Here is a 19,804-nt window from a genome sequence, read left to right as displayed (position 1 = left end):
CTTTCGGGAGGACAATCTTTTTTTACTTTCCATGGTCATCTTTGGAATCACCCCCACCCTAATCTTACAGAAGATAACTCTCCTCTCTCACACACTAAAGGTCTCTGCCCTTGGACTCATTTTCTGGTAGATCACTGCTCTCACCTTATCCAGGAGTTAGCTTCCCTGCCCACTTCCTCTCCTTCCATCACAACACTGGCCGACTTGGCATCCTCGATTGCTCTGGCAGTGGTGTGGGGATAAGACAGTCACTAAGTCCAAAATTTTTCCATTAGAAAGCTCCTATTTTCCTCAAACCTCTCACCAAATATTTGGGGGAGTGTTCAGGGTATTTGTCCTTTTACCGTGCTGAACCATATGAATAATTATGAGGATGAATATAAATTATTTCCATCACTGAAAATTGCATTCAAGATTCTTATAGGGCCCACCAAAACTGACTCTTTTATTCTGACATTGTTCTTTTTTCAAGAACCCTGATGGAGCTTTGTGGCTCTTGTAAATGGGCTTTGAGAATGCTAAGCAGATTCTGGGTCTCTAGGAGTACTTGGGTACCACAGTATTATGTTTAGGGATGCCTAACATCCTTCACCTTCAGGAGGATCCCAAGCCAGACCTGTGTAGGCCAAATCCACAGTAGATTGCTCTTGAACTTTGTCCATAGGGGCAAGGATCTCTTCAGGAGATGATCATTTGTGAGTTTTTTTTTTTTTTTTTTTTTCTCTTTCAAGCCTAAGAAGGTTTAAATACCAGTTCATGACCAAGCTGAGCTTTTTCAAAATGGTTGATGCCTCACCTCACCCATCCTAGCCAGTTCCCCTTTGGGGTTTTGTTTTGTTTGTTTTTTGTAGTAGGGATTGAATCCAAAGACAGTAAGTATACCGCTAAGTATATTCCTGGGCCTTTTTAGTTTTTTATTCCAAGACAGATCTCACTAAATTACAGAAGGTCTTGCTAAGCTCTGGCCTTGAATTTCCTGCCTTCCTGCCCCAGCCTTTCCAGTCACTGGGATTACGGACATATACCACAATGCCCAGCTCCTTTGGGGTTGATTAGAAAAGTAAACCACAGGTCAAGTAAAGTCTCTCAGCTACATGTAAGATAAATGGCTCATCATCTAAGGCTCACAGATTCAAGAAAAAGGTTGGTTTTGTCTTACAGTACTTCAAGATCTCAATACAGATTGGGAATTGGAGAAATTTGACCTCCCAATGGTTCTCTGAATTAAAATACAAGGCTGCAATTGAATCTCCTGCAAGGGAGAGGAAAACTGGACAGAAGAAGTTCCTTATGTCCAGACCTTCATGGTCTTGTACCAGGACTCTGGGCTGTAGTCATGTTCCTTGCCAGAAGCCAGGAAGAATGTTCTGAGTGAAAATGCTGTGTGTCAACACAGCAGGCCTGTGGAGCTGGGAGTCCAGCCTCTCCCACGTAAGGGGACCCCCAGTCACTTCTCAGTGCCATTCAATCCAATTGCCCCACCTATTTGTCCTCCCTAGTTACTTATCCTATCAGAGAAAAGCAGGCAGACATATACCTCAATCCATGGTGGGGCCCCAGAACAACTACCATGTGTCCACTCTAGGAAGTCCAACGCAGATGGTATCACTTGGGTATATTCCCCTTTCTCTAGTTTAGACTTGATGCAAACAAAAACTAATGATGACTCTGATGGGATTGAGGCAAAGTGATTAGTTACAGGTGCTGTGACCTTTAATCTTACCTGGGGTGACCTGTTTTTAGTGTTGTCCGCCTACTGTACCCTCGAGGAGAAGGTTCATACCTGGAGCAAGGCTCAGGCTTTTGCTGAAGGTGTAGTGGCCCTGGATTTCAGTCAGGGAGTAGGAACTACTGCAGGACACACCCAGGATCCTAACTGGATTGGCAGCCAGGGTATACCACCCTGTTTCAGTACACAACCACACCAGCCAGGGTCACTCGAGATGAACTAGGCTGACACGAAAGAATCACACAGAGTCAGAGAAATACCTTTTCCTTTGGGTTCTGTGATGGCTCTTCTGACCCAGCTCCCACATAGGTGGCAAGACAGTATGCCTCGAACCCAGGGTTTATTGTAGGAGGCTGTTCCATGGAATATTCTATCCCCAAAAGGGCAAAGGGGTAGGATTACAAAGGAACAGGTGAGTGTAACTCAACCCTGGAGGGTGACACCTACTCCTGGAGCATGCCTTGTTATCCAAGCTGGGGTAACGCCCCGCAAGTTACTGTGACCTGGCACTGTCGTCTAGACTGAAGGTAATAATTGTTCAGTGGCTTGGGACATCAGGACTTAAAGGCATCTGCATCCAAGACAGCTCCCAACACCAACCTTTCTCATTCGAATCACATGACATTTAATTAAAGGAATGAAAATGTGCATGAGCAAACAAATAAATGATGAAAAGGTCACAGAAATAACTTGGGAAAGGGATGACATTCATTGCCAGTCTCCTGATTCTATCAGCACTAAAACCAAATGAGGAATATCTGCTACTCCAAGGTTTTCCTTCAATTAAGGAGGCTGTTATCCCATTCCATCCCACAGTCCCAAACCTATACACTGATTTGACTTGTTTACCAGTAGGCCTGAATGATTCAAGTGTCTCCTTGACCTCAACAATAATAAAACCACCTTTCTTATTCCATTATACTCTGACTCGAAATACCTGTTTGCTTTGAGTGGACTGACCCTTCCCCAACAGAAACCACTAAATACACTTAGGTGGTGCTGCTTCAGGTACTCAAGCACAATTCCCACCTATTTAGAAATGGCCTAACAAGAGAACTGAAGCTTCCTAAGTAATAGAAACGGAGCTCTTCAATAATTATCTCGTTATCTGCAGCCCTACAAAAATTACTGTCAGTTCTTACTTTCTTTCTTTTGTACCAAGGATTTAACCCAGGCATGGTTAACCACTGAGCCACATCCCCAGCCTTTTTAATATTTTATTTAGAGTCAGGGTCTTGCTGAGTTACATAGGGCCTTGCTAAGTTGCTGAGGCTGGCCTTGAACCCATGATCCTCTGCCTCAGCCTCCTGAGCCACTGGAATTACAGGCATGTGCCACCATGCCTGGTAGTTCTTAATTTCTTAGGGGTCCCGGTGTACTGGTGTCTCCACAAAATCCCCAACTCTCCCAGCAAAAACTAAGATATGTAGGCCATATCCTAACTCCACAGGAAATAACTCTTCACCCTTGAGTCCTTTAAATGGTAGAACCACTCCACACCAAGAGAAAACTCAGAGCCTTCCTAGAAATGACCGGATTTTGTAGAAGGTAGATCCCTGGTTTTGAACTTGGCCAAGCTACTCTGAGGTTACTCTGGGTCCCAACTGTACTGCTGGGCTGGACAGGGAAATGGAGCTCAAAAACTTAACTGCTTTCTGTTGCAGCTGGGGGGATCCTGACTTGGATGAACCCTTTCTCTCATACATACCTGAGAGGGTCCTCGACCTGTAACTTACTTTTCTAATCAGTTCGATTCTGCATCCCGTGCATGCCTCAATGCCTATGTACCATGGTCACCACAGGACTTCTGGTGGAAAAGGCATTAAACTAACCCTGGGATACACACTGGAGGTTCAGACCCCTGACTGGATGATGACGTCCAAGCCCCAGGCCCCCTATTGGAATCCCCTGTGGTTATTCCTAATGTTTGCCTAACTGAAAACCTGGCAACCCTGGTTCCCTCCCCAGAGGAAGAAGATGACTTCATTCATCCCTGTATGGAGATCCCAGAAAAGGTTCACCCTAGAAGGCCTTGCTTCTGGAATGGAGCCAACATTTGACCAACTCTGATGTGGACTGGTTGACACAGGGAAGTATTCCTTGGGGGAGGGAGCAGGAGGGCAGACTGTGCCACTCCATCCCAGAAGCAAGACCTCTTCCCCCAGGCTCCTCAACAAAACAAAACTGAAATAACCAGCTTTCCTGCAGCTGAGTCGGAAATCTACACTGACTGTAGGTGTGCATTCCTAGGTCTTCATGCTCCCATGACAATATAGAAGGAACGGGGACTCCTGACAGGAGGAAAAAAAACCCAGTCAAACATAAAAACATGGATCTGAAACTGTCCCCCTCGTGGAAGCAGTATGGTTACTCAGGCAGCATCCATGCAGGTCAGGGGACCCCCAAGATGGTGGTTCACACAGAATGCAGGAAGTACATTTATAGATCCCAGTGCTTCAGAAGTGGCCTAATGCCCGTGGCCCCAATCTCGTGTGCATCCTGCTCTTAGTCAAAGATGGAGGAGGGATGGGCAAACAGTGGGGACAGAAGCAGCAGAAGATGGCTGGGGGACTAAAGAGATCATAAAACATGACTTGTTGCTTAGGGAGGCACTGATGACTTTGGTCACTCAGACCTTTGTGGGGAAAGATGTCACCTCTACCATTCAAGATGCTATAAGAGTTCCACACCCGTGTATTACCAGCAGAGTCGGGGTGTGGGTGACCAAATTACCCCCTTTACCTAACCTCTGCAGGAATGAGGTGCATTCCCCATTTCCCTCCCCCGTGGTAAGGATGTGAACACCTTCTTGATTTTGCTGATAACCTTTTCCGGGTGAATAGCAGCATACCCCACCTGAACCCAAAAGGCCCAACAGGTCACTAGAGCTCTATGAAAGGAAACTATCCTCAGGTTGGATCCCTGGGTCACTCCAGAGTGATCCTGGGCCTCTATCTCCTGGGTGATGCAGGAGACCCAATGGGCATTGAGCACCTCTTACATCTTTACTCCCTTACCTCAATTGTCAGACGAAGTAGAAAGGGACAATCTACTGATTAAAATCACCTTGAAAGAAACCCCCAAACCCTTAGGACAACTTTGGCCTATTGGGCTGTGAATAATCAGAGTGGCCCCCCAAAACTTCTCTCCAGCTGAGCCATTGTGAAATACTGTATGGGAGGCCATTTGTGACTTAGACCCTGTCACTGATCCTAAGATACAAGAAGCCGTCAGATATATAATCAATTTGAAAGAAGTGCAAAAGGCCCTTTGCAGTTCAGAAATAAAGTCCACTCAGTTTCTGACTCCAGCCCTGCTGTACCACAAATTCAACCAAGGGATGTCATTGTTTTAAAGATTTGGAAAAGGAACTCACACACCAACCTGTTAAGTAAATGAACTTGTGACACCTCAGCGGCTCCTATGATAAGACAGAAGCTGTTCCTAACACAGGCTTGTGTGCTTACCTGGGAAAATGTTTTTTTTGTGACACAGGCACAAAACCTTGGAGGCTTCTATGACATGGAAACCATAACACATTATTGAAAAGAGGTGTCTCAAACATGGGGAGTAGGATGTATCTTCTCTTCAGCTTGACAAAATACACATTTTCACCAATGACCACTGAGGTACCATCTCTATGCTACACAAGAACTGGACAAGTGAGGTCCAAGTCTAACTGTACCTGGGGAATCACCTGAATTAAATCACTTTCTGAATTGATGACACCTCAGAAACCAAAAGAGACATTGCCATCGAAACTGGACAAGACATTCAATTGCTACCAAATTCCATGGTCTCATTAACTCATCTGGTGTTACAAAATAAGAGATTATTTTTTGCCTCAGGAAGGTGGATTTGGGCTCTGGCAAGTACCACCTGCTGTTTTCATGTCAGTGTGTCTGAACCCAGAAACCAGTGCTGATAGCTGATAAGACTTTACAAAGTAAATCTTTGTAAATACTTGGCTTACATCTGCTTCCCCAGGCAGTGCTGGGCTCTATGCCAAACTATGAGGCTTCCTTGACTAGCTTCACCTGGCTCTTACCATGATTAGGATTTTTGGTTGCTATATTTCTCCTACTTTGGGCTCTGATCTTCTTCATCTCCTGGTAAAATATGTCTCTTGGAGATAGAAACTTGAGATTAAGAAAATGCTGGGTCAAGGACTTAGGCTTCCCTACACCAGAGACTCCACCCTCACCCCACCCCGTAGCTGCCAGCATCCCCTCCACCAAGTCCAGGCAATCAGATACCTTTGGTTCCTGGCTAGGCAGGGATATTGTCCTACTCCAGCCAGAGGCATCTCTGGAAGATGGACCATCCCCCTTTATCAAATCCTAAATAAGATATCAGAGTCTCTGGAGAAGGGAACGAATGAGACAGGAAACAAGGAAGTAGGTGCAGGCACAGAGTCTTGCTCAGTGGGCAGTTACTCGACAACAGAAATTCCATTGGCATAAGACTTCCTGCTAGATTCTAAATATGGGGAGTAGTTGGGAATCTTGCTGGCATCAGGCCTCCTGTTCATCCACAGGTATCCCACCTGCATTAGTTTGGAAAACACAATAGTCTCCCTAGCCACAAGGGACCACACCTTGAGCAATGTGTACCTTGAGCAAGCCTTTAATTGCTTTTCCGGGAGGTGCACTAAGAAGAAAGCTGACCTCTACATTTTGCTTATTATGACTTGTTACCATATGTCCTCCCACACCCCTTAGCTGCATAATTACATGCTAATAATGTTGAATGAAGTTCCACAAGGGCCACCCTATTCTGAGGCACTGCATCCATAATCAACCCTACTTGTGAATATTAATATGAAGATCAACCCTAAATTTCATAAGGAGAGAAATAGAGACCACCCATAGGCAACCAGAAAAGGGTCTCAGAATAAAAGGAAGAAGAAACCATGCCATCCTAGCCTGGGGGATGTATTGTTGCTGCCCTTGACAGCTTCAACTGCAACAGCTCATCCTGAGTTCCTCCTCCCGCTATGCCTAACAACATAAATCACATAACCTTCTCTACATCACTTTCTCTAGTGCCAGCAAACCCTCACCCCAACCCTTATGCTAGGAAAGGCTTAAAAACTATTGTCTCTGTGTTTCTTCAAGAAGACAAATAGAGTTGATGAGCCCCCTTTTAAATCCTGTATTTTTATGTCATCTAACCAATCTCCTATAGGGACAGATCAAGATCATAACACCCTAGACAAAAGCCACCCATTGGCTTTCCTCCCTCTTTGGGAGCTCTGCCCAATGAACTTGTTGCTTTGCTCTCAATCCGTTCTGTCCATAGATTTCATTCTTAGAATTCATGAGACAACCCAGACCCATGCTCTGTGTTACAATAATCCACAGTCTTAACTGTCGAGCTGCTCAGCTTTTGAATAAACCCACTCGCAGCTTGGAATATGTATTTTTCACTTTGCAATAAAGCATTTCCTTTCTTCCTACACACTGGACTGTGTCTAGCCTGGAAAGAGAAGGCACTGAATTCCCCTTGGTGCTTCCTGCAGCAGCCCTTTCCTGTAGGTGTCCTGCTGCTGCTGAGCACAACACCAGAGGGCGAGGTGACAGTGAGAAGCTGCAGAGCTCTGAGAAGCAGGAGCCCCCTTTGTAGGTGGACTTGAGGCTGCTTCCTTTCTGAAGTTGAGACTCATGATTCACTGTGGCTGTTTCGGAGACAGTGGTTTTGGTTGGTTTATGAGTTCAAATGTGTAGCTTGCTGGAGATGGTCTGTAACTTGTTCATATGAAGAAAATGTATGAGGAATAGCATTAGAGAAAGAAGATTTAAAGATCTCCTGAGAAAGGGTCATGAAAGTGAGTCAAGTGACAGTGTCTAAGGTGAATATTCAGGTCTTGAAGGATGGAGAGTTTGCACACCATGAGGAGGGTACAGCTGGCCATGGTGGCTCCCCAAGTGAAATCCTTAGGTATCTTGCCTCAGAACTCAGGAGTGTCCCACTCTGAAAACTTGGATTCAGCAAGCTATCAGCCTGGCCCTCAAGCTTGTGAACATGTTTAACCTTCTGAGACTAAGTTTTTCTTATGGCCTCATGTGGAGCAGGCTGGTGTCTGAGTTCAAATGTTTCCTTCTATTCCCCTCTTGATTCCTTTGTAGAACGTTGCTTCCATATAAGTCCATTTTCCTCCTGAATTGAATAAGTATACTTCCCTGTAGGTATGTTTTTATTTTCTTGGGTGAAAGTGGGTAACTAAAGAAAAGGCAAAGAAAGCCTTGGCTATGAAACCAGCTGTCTCATGTTAGGAGCCACAGCAAAAATATTGATACAGGCACCTTTGGATATTATTGACTGCCAGCCAGCAATTCACATTCATATGGTAATTGGACTCATGCTGTCCAGCTGGGCCCAATTTCAGGACTCAGGTTACTCATGTCACTCTTGTAATGGGAGAGTTCCCATTGGTTGGAAAAGGATAGTAGGAGGGTGTTCCGGGGGAAGTGGAAACCCTCCCGGCTCAGGTAGACACACACGTGTGGACCCACTTGTTAGGGGACGCACATGGCCTCTCTCTAAATAAAACTTTGTCTCAGTTTGACTGGCTTGTGTTTTTGTGCCCAACCGGGCTGTAAGATTGCAAGCCGGCGTGCACTGATAGCTCAGCAGGGGATCGCTCAGCAGGGGTGCCGCAGGCAGTGCTCGGCAGCAGGAGCGGGACTCAGCCGGCCCGGGGCCGGGCAGCTTGCGGCATTTTGGTGGCCCTGTACTGGGAACGCCCAAAACTTAAAGGTGAGTAATATCGCTCGCCCCTAAGGAAAGGCGACAGAATGGGTATTTCTGTTTTGATTTATTCTGCTCTTATTTCAGGCTCTCTAGCCTTACAATTTTTCCAGACCAGTTGGGATAAATGGCTAGCTCAAGGTTTGAAGTTATTCGGCCCTGAGAGAGAGAAAATTGACATAATCATTTTCCTCCTCTCCGTTTCTGTTTCATTCTGTTTTGGCTTTCTTCTATCCTATCTTATTGGGTTACGTTACCTTTATAGTAGATTAGAATCTAGTAAAAAACAAACCGAAAAACTGTTAAGTAAATTGTTAGAGGTCCAAGCCATGGCAGAAAACATATTAAGTCAAGCAAAACAAAAGGTCTCTCAAGCTAGTCAGATAGAAGAAAATTTGAACAAGGCAAGCTCAGGGAAAAAACGGTCGTCAGATAGGGAGGCTGCTACTAACTCCGTTCCACCACCAGAGGGCATAGTTCAACCAACAGCTTTACCTGCCTCCATAGATGATGAACGGAATCCTGAGGCGGGACCCCAAAAACTAGCATGCCCTGTAGTTGAGCAGGGAGAAGAAAAAGAACGAGTTTACCGTGCCTTAGATTTCAAAATAATAAAGCAATTAAAGGAAGCTGTAGCAGCCTACGGCCCGGCCGCTCCCTTCACAGTCAGTATGGTCGAATCTATTACCGGCTGGAACTTAACACCAGCAGATTGGGCTAACGTGTGTAATTCTGTGCTAAATAGAGGACAGTATTTATTATGGAAAATTGCCAATGAGAAATTTTGCAAGGAGACAGCTAGGCAAAATGCAGAAGCAGGTTACCCTGAACGAGGCCTGAAAATGTTACTGGGAAAAGAAGAATTTCAAGAACAAATGCAACAGCTCAGATATGATCCTGGCGTATACGCTCAAGTCGCTATAAATGCAATTAAGGCATGGAAAACTTTAAAGGGACAAGGGGATTTTCAAGGTCAACTATCTAAGATAATACAAGGAGTTAATGAGCCCTACGCTGACTTTGTAGCTAGACTTATTGAAGCAGCCTCTGAGACATTTGAAAATACAGAACAGGCAATGCCATTTATAAAACAGCTGGCTTACGATCAAGCAAATCGTTGCTGCAAAGAGGTCATTAGACCGTGGAAACAGGAAGATTTAAACACATATATTAAATTATGTAGAGACATTAATGAACAAGGACAAGTCATGGCAGCTGAAGTAAAACAGGCTTTAAGTACCAAGCCAAAAACATGCTATAATTGCAATCAAGAAGGGCATTTTAAAAGAAATTGCCCCATAGGAGGAGGGTTTAACAAAGCTAGGTATCAAAAGAGTAGAATCCCGGGTATTTGCCCACGATGCCATAGAGGGAGACATTGGGCTAATGAATGCCATTCTCAAACCACCATAGAGGGTATTCCGTTATCAAAAAATGGACAAAGACCAAGTGTCTACCCACGATATCGTGGAGAAAGGCATCAGGCCCCGTTGTCAAAAAACGAATTGGAGGGCCCAATGCCCCGGGGCCCAAAACCACAAATATACGGGGCAATGGAGGAACCCAGCAGCACCATCAAGGTGGTGCCCAGGACGCATTATCCATCAGATCCCTCATCAGACAGACTAGAGGGAGCGCAGGGTTGGACATCTGTGCCTCTGCCAGAGCAGTATTAACTCCAGAGATGGGAGTTCAAATCATTCCCACAGGAGTAAAAGGACCTCTTCCCCAGGGAACAGTAGGCTTATTATTAGGACGCAGTTCTTCTACACTTAAAGGACTTATGATAAGTCCTGGGGTAATTGATCCCGATTATGAGGGTGAAATAAAAATCATAGCTAGTTCTCCAAGAGGTATATCAGTAATTTCATCAGGAGATAGAATAGCACAGTTATTAATAATACCAAGCCTACATGATAAATTTTCCAGTTGTAATGTAGAAAGAGGTTCCAAGGGATTAGGCTCCACAGGTGTAGATTGGGCTATGCTATCTTTAAATTTAGATTCTCGCCCTATGCTAAAATTAAATATTCAAGGGCATGATTTTAATGGACTGCTGGACACAGGCGCTGACCTCAGCATCATATCTCGCCAGGAATGGCCTAAGCATTGGCCATTACAGCAAGCGACCCAAACGCTTAGAGGCCTAGGAGTGGCAACTAATCCCCATAGAAGTGCAATGGTATTAGATTGGAGGGATCCTGAAGGATGTGAAGGAACTATACAGCCCTATGTATTGGACCATCTCCCCATAAATTTATGGGGACGAGACGTCCTAGATCAATTAGGATTGACATTAACAAATAACGTCAATCCTAACGCGCCCACTACTAGGGCAAAACAAGGCTTTAGAAAAGAAAAGAGATTAAGAGATCAAGAACAAGATATAACAGCACCAATTCAAGTAGATCAAGAGATAGATAAACATGGATTGGGTTTTCAAAAAGGGCCACTGAGACAATCAAAATTACTTGGAAATCAGAAAGACCAGTGTGGGTTCCTCAGTGGCCCCTAACTAAAGAAAAGATACAAGTAGCCCATGATCTGGTCAAACAGCAATTAGCGGAAGGACATATACAACCTTCCGTATCTCCCCATAATACTCCCATTTTTGTTATTAAAAAGAAATCTGGTAAATGGAGATTATTACAAGATTTAAGAGCCATTAATAATGAGATGGTTATTATGGGACCTGCTCAATCAGGGATTCCCCAACTGTCTGCTTTACCAAAAACGTGGCATATTCTAGCTATAGATATTAAGGATTGTTTCTTCTCAATTCCAATTCACCCCGAGGATAGTCCACATTTTGCATTTACTATCCCTGCACTGAATCATGAAGGTCCTGATCAGAGATATGAATGGAAAGTACTCCCTCAAGGGATGGCTAACAGCCCAACTTTGTGCCAAATTTATGTTGATAAAGCAATCCAGCCACTTAGAAATCAAAACCCTGAACTACAGATATTTCACTATATGGATGATGTGTTAATGGCACATAAAGATAAAAACACATTGCTAGAATGTTATGCCACGCTTACAAACTTATTAAAAAATTATAATCTAGAAATAGCAATAGATAAAGTACAATTAAATCTTCCAATTAATTATTTAGGAGTTCTATTATCCTCAACCATGGTCCGTCCACCAAAAATTCAAATACGAGTAGATCAACTCAAATCACTTAATGACTTTCAAAAGTTATTGGGAGATATAAATTGGATAAGGCCTTATCTAGGCATACCAACAGGAGAATTAGGACCTTTATTTGATATTTTAAAAGGTCCATCAGATCCAAATTCACCCCGCATGTTAACGCCTGAAGCTAGAAAGGCATTAAAAATCATTGAAACATATATGGAAAATATGCATTTGGATAGAATTGATATAAGTTTGCCTTTATTATTTATTGTATTACCGACAAAAAATATTCCTACAGGGGTATTTTGGCAAGAAGGTCCATTATTATGGATACATTTATCTTATTCTCCTAATACTATTCTTACTAGATATCCTGAGGCTGTAGGGCAATTAATACTCAAAGGAATAAAAGCAGCAAAAGGAGTGTTTGGGATTTCTCCCAATAAAATTATTACTCCATATACTATGGATCAAATTGATGAGTTAGCTAATGAGTTAAATACTTGGGCAATAATCATGTGTAAATCTAGTGTTGCATTTGATAATCACTTGCCATCTAATCCTTTGTTGTCCTTTTGGTCTAAGCATCCTGTAGTTTTTCCAAAAATGACAAGAAAAACCCCTATCATAAATGCTCCAAATATATTCACTGATGGGTCAAATAATGGTACAGCAGCAGTAGTTACTCCTGATCAAACTTTTACATTTTTAGTACCCAAACAATCAGCTCAAAAGGTAGAGCTCAATGCAGTATTGCAAGCTTTTATGATGTTCAAAGATTCTACATTTAATTTATTTTCTGATAGTCAGTATGTAGTTAATGCTATCGTATCTCTTGAAGATGCTGGTAGGATTTCTCCTTCCTCTACTGTTTTCTCTTTGTTCTCTGCTATACAAAGTCTAATCTGGGATAGAAAGGATCCATTCTTTATAGGACATATCAGAGCACATACAGGATTGCCTGGAGCCCTTAGTTTGGGTAATGAACTAGCAGATAAATCTACACATGACATACATATTTTCTCCACAATAGAAGAAGCTATAAATTTTCATAAAAGGTTCCATGTCAATGCTAATACTTTACAAAAACGTTTTAAAATAACTAAAGAACAAGCCAGACATATAATAAAACAATGTCAAAATTGTGTGACATTTTTGCCACAAGTTAATCTTGGAGTCAATCCTAGAGGACTGATACCTAACCATATTTGGCAGATGGACGTCACACACTTGCCAGAATTTGGAAAATTAAAATATTTACATGTTACAGTTGATACTTCTTCTGGATTTTTGATGGGCTCCCTTCATCCCGGAGAAAAAACTAAAGATGTTATAGCTCATTGCTTACAAAATTTTGCCACTGTGGGTGTTCCTAAACAGTTAAAAACCGATAACGGTCCTGGTTACATCTCCAAGTCTTTTAAACAATTTTGCTCATCATTTGGCATTACTCATATAACAGGAATCCCATACAACCCACAGGGACAAGGCATAGTTGAAAGAGCTCATCAAACTATAAAAATGTACTTATTAAAGCAAAGGGAGGGAATTAGTAAGGGGTATATATCCCCCAAAGATAAACTTAAAATAACCCTTTTTACTCTAAACTTTCTAAATTTGGATGCATCAGGACTTAGTGCTGCGGAAAGACATATGTATCCGAAAAATGTACATAAGCCTAAGGTACTTTGGAAAGATATTCTAACAGGACAATGGAAAGGTCCGGACCCAGTAATAGTCTGGAGTCGGGGCTCTGTCTGTGTTTTTCCACAGGAGGAACAGCAACCAATTTGGATTCCAGAGAGATTAACTAAAACAATTTCTACAGAAAAAGAAAATGATTTGACTCAAATCCATAACAGCTGATATCCAGAGTTCCAGCCTGGCTATTATTGCATCTGCGACAGTGATTTACCATGGTGCCTTTTTCAATATCTATTTTATTATTTGCATTTTTCCCACATCATAAAGTTCTATTTTATTTTATTTTATTTTACCTTATTTTTTAAGCTCATACAAACCTAGGTTAGTGTTTTTCTGATCAGTTTTATTTTTTTGACTGTGTTTTATTTATTTATTTTTTTTTAACTGTAAAGTTTTTAAACATTGCAATGGAGATTTCACCTAGCTATAGCTACAAGGCCTTTATTTACTATTGTCTTATATGTTCTATGTTATGTATGCTGTTTTGTGTTGTATGTCTGTATGTGTGTATGTCCATATTTCATTTATAAGGAGCGCTCATGTATATATAGATACAAGTATTCAAAAAAAAAAAAAATTTAGTCACGTGACTTATATGGTTTAATTTACTTTAGGTAAACAGCTGTTATTAAATTTTGTTTTTAAAGGTGGTTAACGGATATGTTTGTTTACTTTCACCTTTCCTTTTCATTGTATTTCATAATTCTGTTCAGGATAACGTCTCTTTAGCAACATGGCCATAGTTCCCATCTCCATCCCAGTGCCGGTGAAGACTAAGACCAAACTACAACTTTTATGATAGCTATCACTATAAACTGTATAAATTGATACATCAATCAAAATAACTCAATAAGACTGCTCAATCAAGGACTTAATTTACTTTGGGAGGAAGTGGACATATTGATAGACTCCTCCAATTTGAACTGCTCAATCAAAGACTTAATTTACCTTGGGAGGAAATGGACATATTGATAGACTCCTCCACTTTGAACTGCTTACACAACTTGCCTGGACTATGTATCACCTGTATGCATTGTGCTCTATTTGTTGATACAGCGAACTGGTAGTGCTAAATATCTTAGCCGATGTGTCACCAGTGTTTCCAAAGGAGCCGTCAATTGGCTTGGTGTCGTGGCAATTCTGCGTCTTTCTCCCTTCTGCTAGTGATGGTCTGATTTTGGGGGCCAACAGAGGTGAGGCAAGAACCTCACCCCCCCACTGGCACCAAGGTTAAATTTGGGGGCCAACAGAGGTGAGGCAAGAACCTCACCCCCCCACTGGTGCATAGGCCTATTACACAGGTATGGCTATATACTGGACCGGTAGTCAGTGACGGGTATGATTCGGTTACAGTGGTATCAACCTAAGCCAGGAGACTGACGCAATAAGGTCAGTTTTCCCATGACGGGTAAGAACCATATGTGAATTGGACATACCTAACAGGCACGGTCCCTAGCCACATTTGCCTGTTGTTTATTTAAACAGTAGGGGGCAGATGTTAGGAGCCACAGCAAAAATATTGATACAGGCACCTTTGGATATTATTGACTGCCAGCCAGCAATTCACATTCATATGGTAATTGGACTCATGCTGTCCAGCTGGGCCCAATTTCAGGACTCAGGTTACTCATGTCACTCTTGTAATGGGAGAGTTCCCATTGGTTGGAAAAGGATAGTAGGAGGGTGTTCCGGGGGAAGTGGAAACCCTCCCGGCTCAGGTAGACACACACGTGTGGACCCACTTGTTAGGGGACGCACATGGCCTCTCTCTAAATAAAACTTTGTCTCAGTTTGACTGGCTTGTGTTTTTGTGCCCAACCGGGCTGTAAGATTGCAAGCCGGCGTGCACTGATAGCTCAGCAGGGGATCGCTCAGCAGGGGTGCCGCAGGCAGTGCTCGGCAGCAGGAGCGGGACTCAGCCGGCCCGGGGCCGGGCAGCTTGCGGCAGTCTCATCCCAAATGTCTGACCTCTGACAATATGAGGCACTGCCTCATTCCCTTCTGTTCCATTATGTCGTGGTAGTCTGGGTGGATGTCCTTTTATTTTTTTGGTACAGGTGATTAAACCCGGGTGCTTAACCACTGATCCACCTGCCCAGTTCTTTTTAAAATTATTTGTTGGGGAAAGAGTTGCACTAAGTGGCTGAGGCTGGCTTGGAATTTGCAGTCCTCCTGCTTCAGATGCCCGGCTGTGGGGATTAAATGCATGTGCCACCGCCTCTGACAAGATGTCCTTTTCTAAAATGGGATGTTTATCTCCATGGACATTGCTTCTGGAACTGCCTGAGTACACTTTGTTACCTCAATCACAGGGGCAAGAGACAGGAAGAGCCCACTGGGTATGCTGAGAAGACAACACCCGTTCTGAAGGGCTAAGATCGAATTTTGCTTAACCAATTAAATCCAAAATTTTCAATTTTATAATGATTTTAAATTATGTAATATGAGTTATCCATATTAATATAATATGGTAGTATTTTATAAGATTATATTACATATTGTATACTATATTTATCTTTTATAGGTGTTTCCAGACCTGGGAGGGTGGACCTAAATGGATCCATGCAATTATCCCTCCCGTTAGCTCAGATCCAGGCCCTGGGAAGAAGCTCAGGCTGGGAAGGGCTGCAGCTGGAAACCACCTCTTGGGTTCCATTCAGCCAGGAGGGAGATTTTCTTTTGCTGTCACTCAGGGTTCAGGGGCGGGTCCTGGATCACGACCCAATCAGAGGCATGGGGTGGGGCTTCAGGAACTGTCCAATCAGCAGCGCAGCTGGAAGAGGGCAGGAACCTTTCACTTTTGAACAGCTTCCTTCCTGGAGCCACCATAGTAGGTGTGTCGCATGTGTTGGGAAGAGAACTTCGAAGTGGCTCAGCCTCCTCTCTGTGACCCCCGCCCTCTGCGGGCTGAGGCGACCCCGGAACCCCAGAAGGAGGGCAATGGTGAGTGTGGAGGGCGCCCTTCCCGGAAGGGGAACGGGTTACGGTGGAGGGAATGGCTGAGTCGCTGGGGAAGGACCCGGACCTCAGTCCCTAACCCCAACCCTAACCCTTCAAATACATGAAATAACGCACCCTGGAGAGAAACCTTATGTATGCAAGCAATGTGGACAAGGCTTTAGTACTTCTAGCCACATGAAAATCCATGAACTAATTCACAGTGGAGAGAAGCCCTATACCTGTGAACAATGGGGGAAAGCTTTCACTCATTCCTATGCCATCAGAAGACATGAAAAAACTCACACTGGAGAAAAACCCTTCATATGTAAGCAATGTGGAAAAGGCTTTAGTTCTTCCAGCTCCGTTAGAATACATGAACGAATTCACAGTGGAGAGAAGCCCTATGCTTGTGAACAATGTGGGAAAACTTTCAGTCGTTACAGTTCAATGAGAACACATGAAAAAATTCACACTAGAAATAAACCTTAACATATGTTAGCAATGTGGAAAAGGCTTTAGATCTTGCAGCTCCGTTAGAATACAAGAACAAATTCACTGTACCTATAGTGAATTCACTATAAAAATCACTATACCTGCAAACCCTGTGGGAAAGCTTTCATTCATTCCTATTTAGTCAGAAGACATAAAATAATTCACACTGCAGAAAATCCTTATGTGTGCAAGCAATGTGGAAGAGCCTAACCCTAACCCTGAGGAAAGTGATCAAGGTTTTCTTAACCAAGAGTTTATTTTAGGAAGAAATAACTTGACCCTGAGGAGAAGGGGATAACCACTTAAGAAATATTAATGGGGATTCATTCCTTTCTGGATAGTTTTTGAAAATGTGAGTTGAGTCAGGTTTTCCAGATATCCTACTCTGCCTATCCTGCCTGGAAAAACAAAAGAAAATGGGCTGGGGATGTGGCTCAAGCGGTAGCGCACTCACCTGGCATGCGTGTGGCCGGGGTTGATCCTCAGCACCACATACAAAGATGCTGTGTCCGCGGAAAACTAAAAAATAAATATTAAAAAGAATTCTCTCTCTCTCTCTCTCTCTCTCTCTCTCTCTCTCTCTCTCTCTCTCTCTAAAAAAAAAAAAAGAAAGAAAGAAAAGAAAAACAAACAAACAAAAAGAAAACACCCAACACTGATGAGTAACAATTTGTGCAAGGCTTGAGCTATAAAATATTAAAGTGTGATGTCCATTACTTTTAGGATTTTTCTTTGCTAGAGAAGCACATAACTTACAATTTTGGCCAGGCTTGACTTTTTCATGGATAATATGTGAATATATGAATATATGTGACTAGAGATGTGTATGCATCTGAAGCTAAATAGGTTTGTCTGAGTCTTCTTTAAAAGTTCTGTAAAAGTTTATAAAATGAAATTTTATATAGGTTTCACCAATAAGTGCTATCTTTTATATATTGTATCTGGCATAAAAGGGCCACACTGCCATTTGAGAAAGTGATATAAATCTGTCTGCTTTAAGTAAATCTAGTTTTGATCATTAATGCTGTTCCCTAAATGTATAAGAGATTTAAGGGGTTTTTCTAGTACTGCTAAACTCTGAAAACCTGTAATAATCTATGAATTTGGAATTTCAAACCTAGTTAATATAAGGACATCTGTGTAATGATGATGCTATTAGTTCTTTGTATATTAAGTATACTCATGTTCTTCTAATATACAAGTTTTAAAATATAAAGCTTGATTTTCCAAGCTAATGTTCTCCAAACTAAAATTGTCTGAAATGGTAATTTTAAACTTAATAAAATAACAAATTTAGTTGGTGATTTCTTTATGTCTTTTAGTGTATTCTAAAATTACAACAGGTCTATAATAGGACCTGTTACTTTTTACACTGAGATAAATGTACTTTTAAGATAATGAGTGCCTGATCTGGTTAAAAGTGGATATTGTAAAACATGAAAATATTTTACCATTTTCCCACAAAAAAGGGTTAAAAGCTCTCTAAGCTTTTCTTGGATTCATATTTCAGATGTAATGATGTATTGTGTTATTTGTGAAGAACCTCACCTTAACTAAGATAAGGCTCTACTTCCCACCTTATTCCATCTTAGAATGTCTCCAAAGGAGGCTGGACTTTAGCTCATTTAAACCTGTGTTCAAAAAATTGTTTTTTGTTGTAAAGATTACTGTGATCTTGGGCTGGGGTTGTAGCTCAGTAGTAGAGCACTTGTCTCGCATGCATGAAGAACTGGGTTTGATTCTTAGCCCCACGTATAAATAAATAAATAAATAAATAAACAAATATCCATTGACAACTAAAAAAATTAAAATTTAAAAAAGATTACTGTGATCTCAAACAGGATATAATGTACAATGAAGTAAAGGTTCAAGATTATAAAAGCATTTTTCTTGGTTCATAGCTATTACATAAACTAAATATGTTTTTGCTGTTAATTTTATTTTGTATTGTGTTTTTCGGTGGTACTGCTTCTAAAGAAAAGGAAAAGAAAAAAAAACAACTTGGGTTAATTTGAGAGAATAAGTTATCACCTACAGGACAAATAGTATATAATGTTGACTTGCAATACTAATACTAACCCAATTAAATGAAAGGGGTAACTGTAAAATTATAGATATTACAGCTATAACCTGGGGGCTGGGATTGTGGTTCAGTGGTAAAGGGCTCACCTAGCACATGTGAGGCTCTGGGTTCGATCCTCAGCACCACATAAAAATATCATAAAGGTCATTGTGTACACCTACAACTAAAATAAATATTTTTAAAAAGCTATAACCTGTTATTCCCTCTTTAAGACTGGTAAAATTGGCTTGCTGGGTGTTTAAAACCAAAAATTTGAGACCAAAGTCAAGGAAGTAAAAGGGTAAAGGAAAAAGCAGCCAATATTTGGCCCTTGCCCTGTAAGATCAGCCAGCAGCCAGAGAATGATGGGGCCCCTCTAAGGGCTCTGAAACTCCAGTGAGCCAACTTGTCTGCACTAAGAGAGATGGAGAGGACCCTAGAGAACAGAGAGCCACCAACTGGTGGTACATATTCTGTGAAGAGGAGGGTCACTGGAAAATAAAATGCCTGAAGCTTCCAAGAGAAGCCACATGTGTGGTCATCAAGACCTTATCCTGACCCATCCTGGCACATGGCACCACTGATAGAGGAAGCCTAAAGGAGCCAGGAGGCTTCACACCTTTCCCCAAGAGTGATCGCTGATGAATCTCAGCTGACTCTTAAGAATAGATAGAAACAAGGTCAGTATTGACCAACTTGGTCTTGAACACCTGAGCACAGTCCTACATGGACATTTAAAAGGAAAAATAATGTTTTTTTTTTAATGTAACTTAAGATGTACACTTGTGTCAGCCTACCAAAGTGTAAGTAACATTGGAGGCTACAAAGGAAGGATATTTATGAAAATACCTAATATTTGACTATCCCAAAGGACTGTAGGCTGCCTGCACCACTACCACCAATGCTGTAGCCTCTGATTCTGCTACTGCCAGCCTGAGGTCGCCTGGAGGTCTTCTTTCTGCATGCTGCTGCCACAGAAGAAAGTA

General features: G+C 42.1%; 1 protein-coding gene across 1 annotated transcript in view; it reads left to right on the top strand.

Annotated features, from left to right (window-relative positions):
• LOC113183567 (uncharacterized) overlaps positions 1-16,753 on the top strand; it is a 43,473-nt gene extending 26,720 nt beyond the window's left edge. The window contains exon 6 of the mRNA XM_026389889.2: positions 16,409-16,753. Coding sequence (XP_026245674.2) covers positions 16,409-16,753 — 345 coding nt within the window. The remainder of the gene's footprint in view (positions 1-16,408) is intronic.
• The last annotated feature ends 3,051 nt before the right edge of the window (positions 16,754-19,804 follow it).

This window comes from Urocitellus parryii, chromosome 3, assembly GCF_045843805.1.
Source record: "Urocitellus parryii isolate mUroPar1 chromosome 3, mUroPar1.hap1, whole genome shotgun sequence".
Taxonomy (NCBI): domain Eukaryota; kingdom Metazoa; phylum Chordata; class Mammalia; order Rodentia; family Sciuridae; genus Urocitellus; species Urocitellus parryii.
Note: the sequence above shows the minus strand (reverse complement) of the source record. Positions and strands in the feature narration are given on the sequence as shown.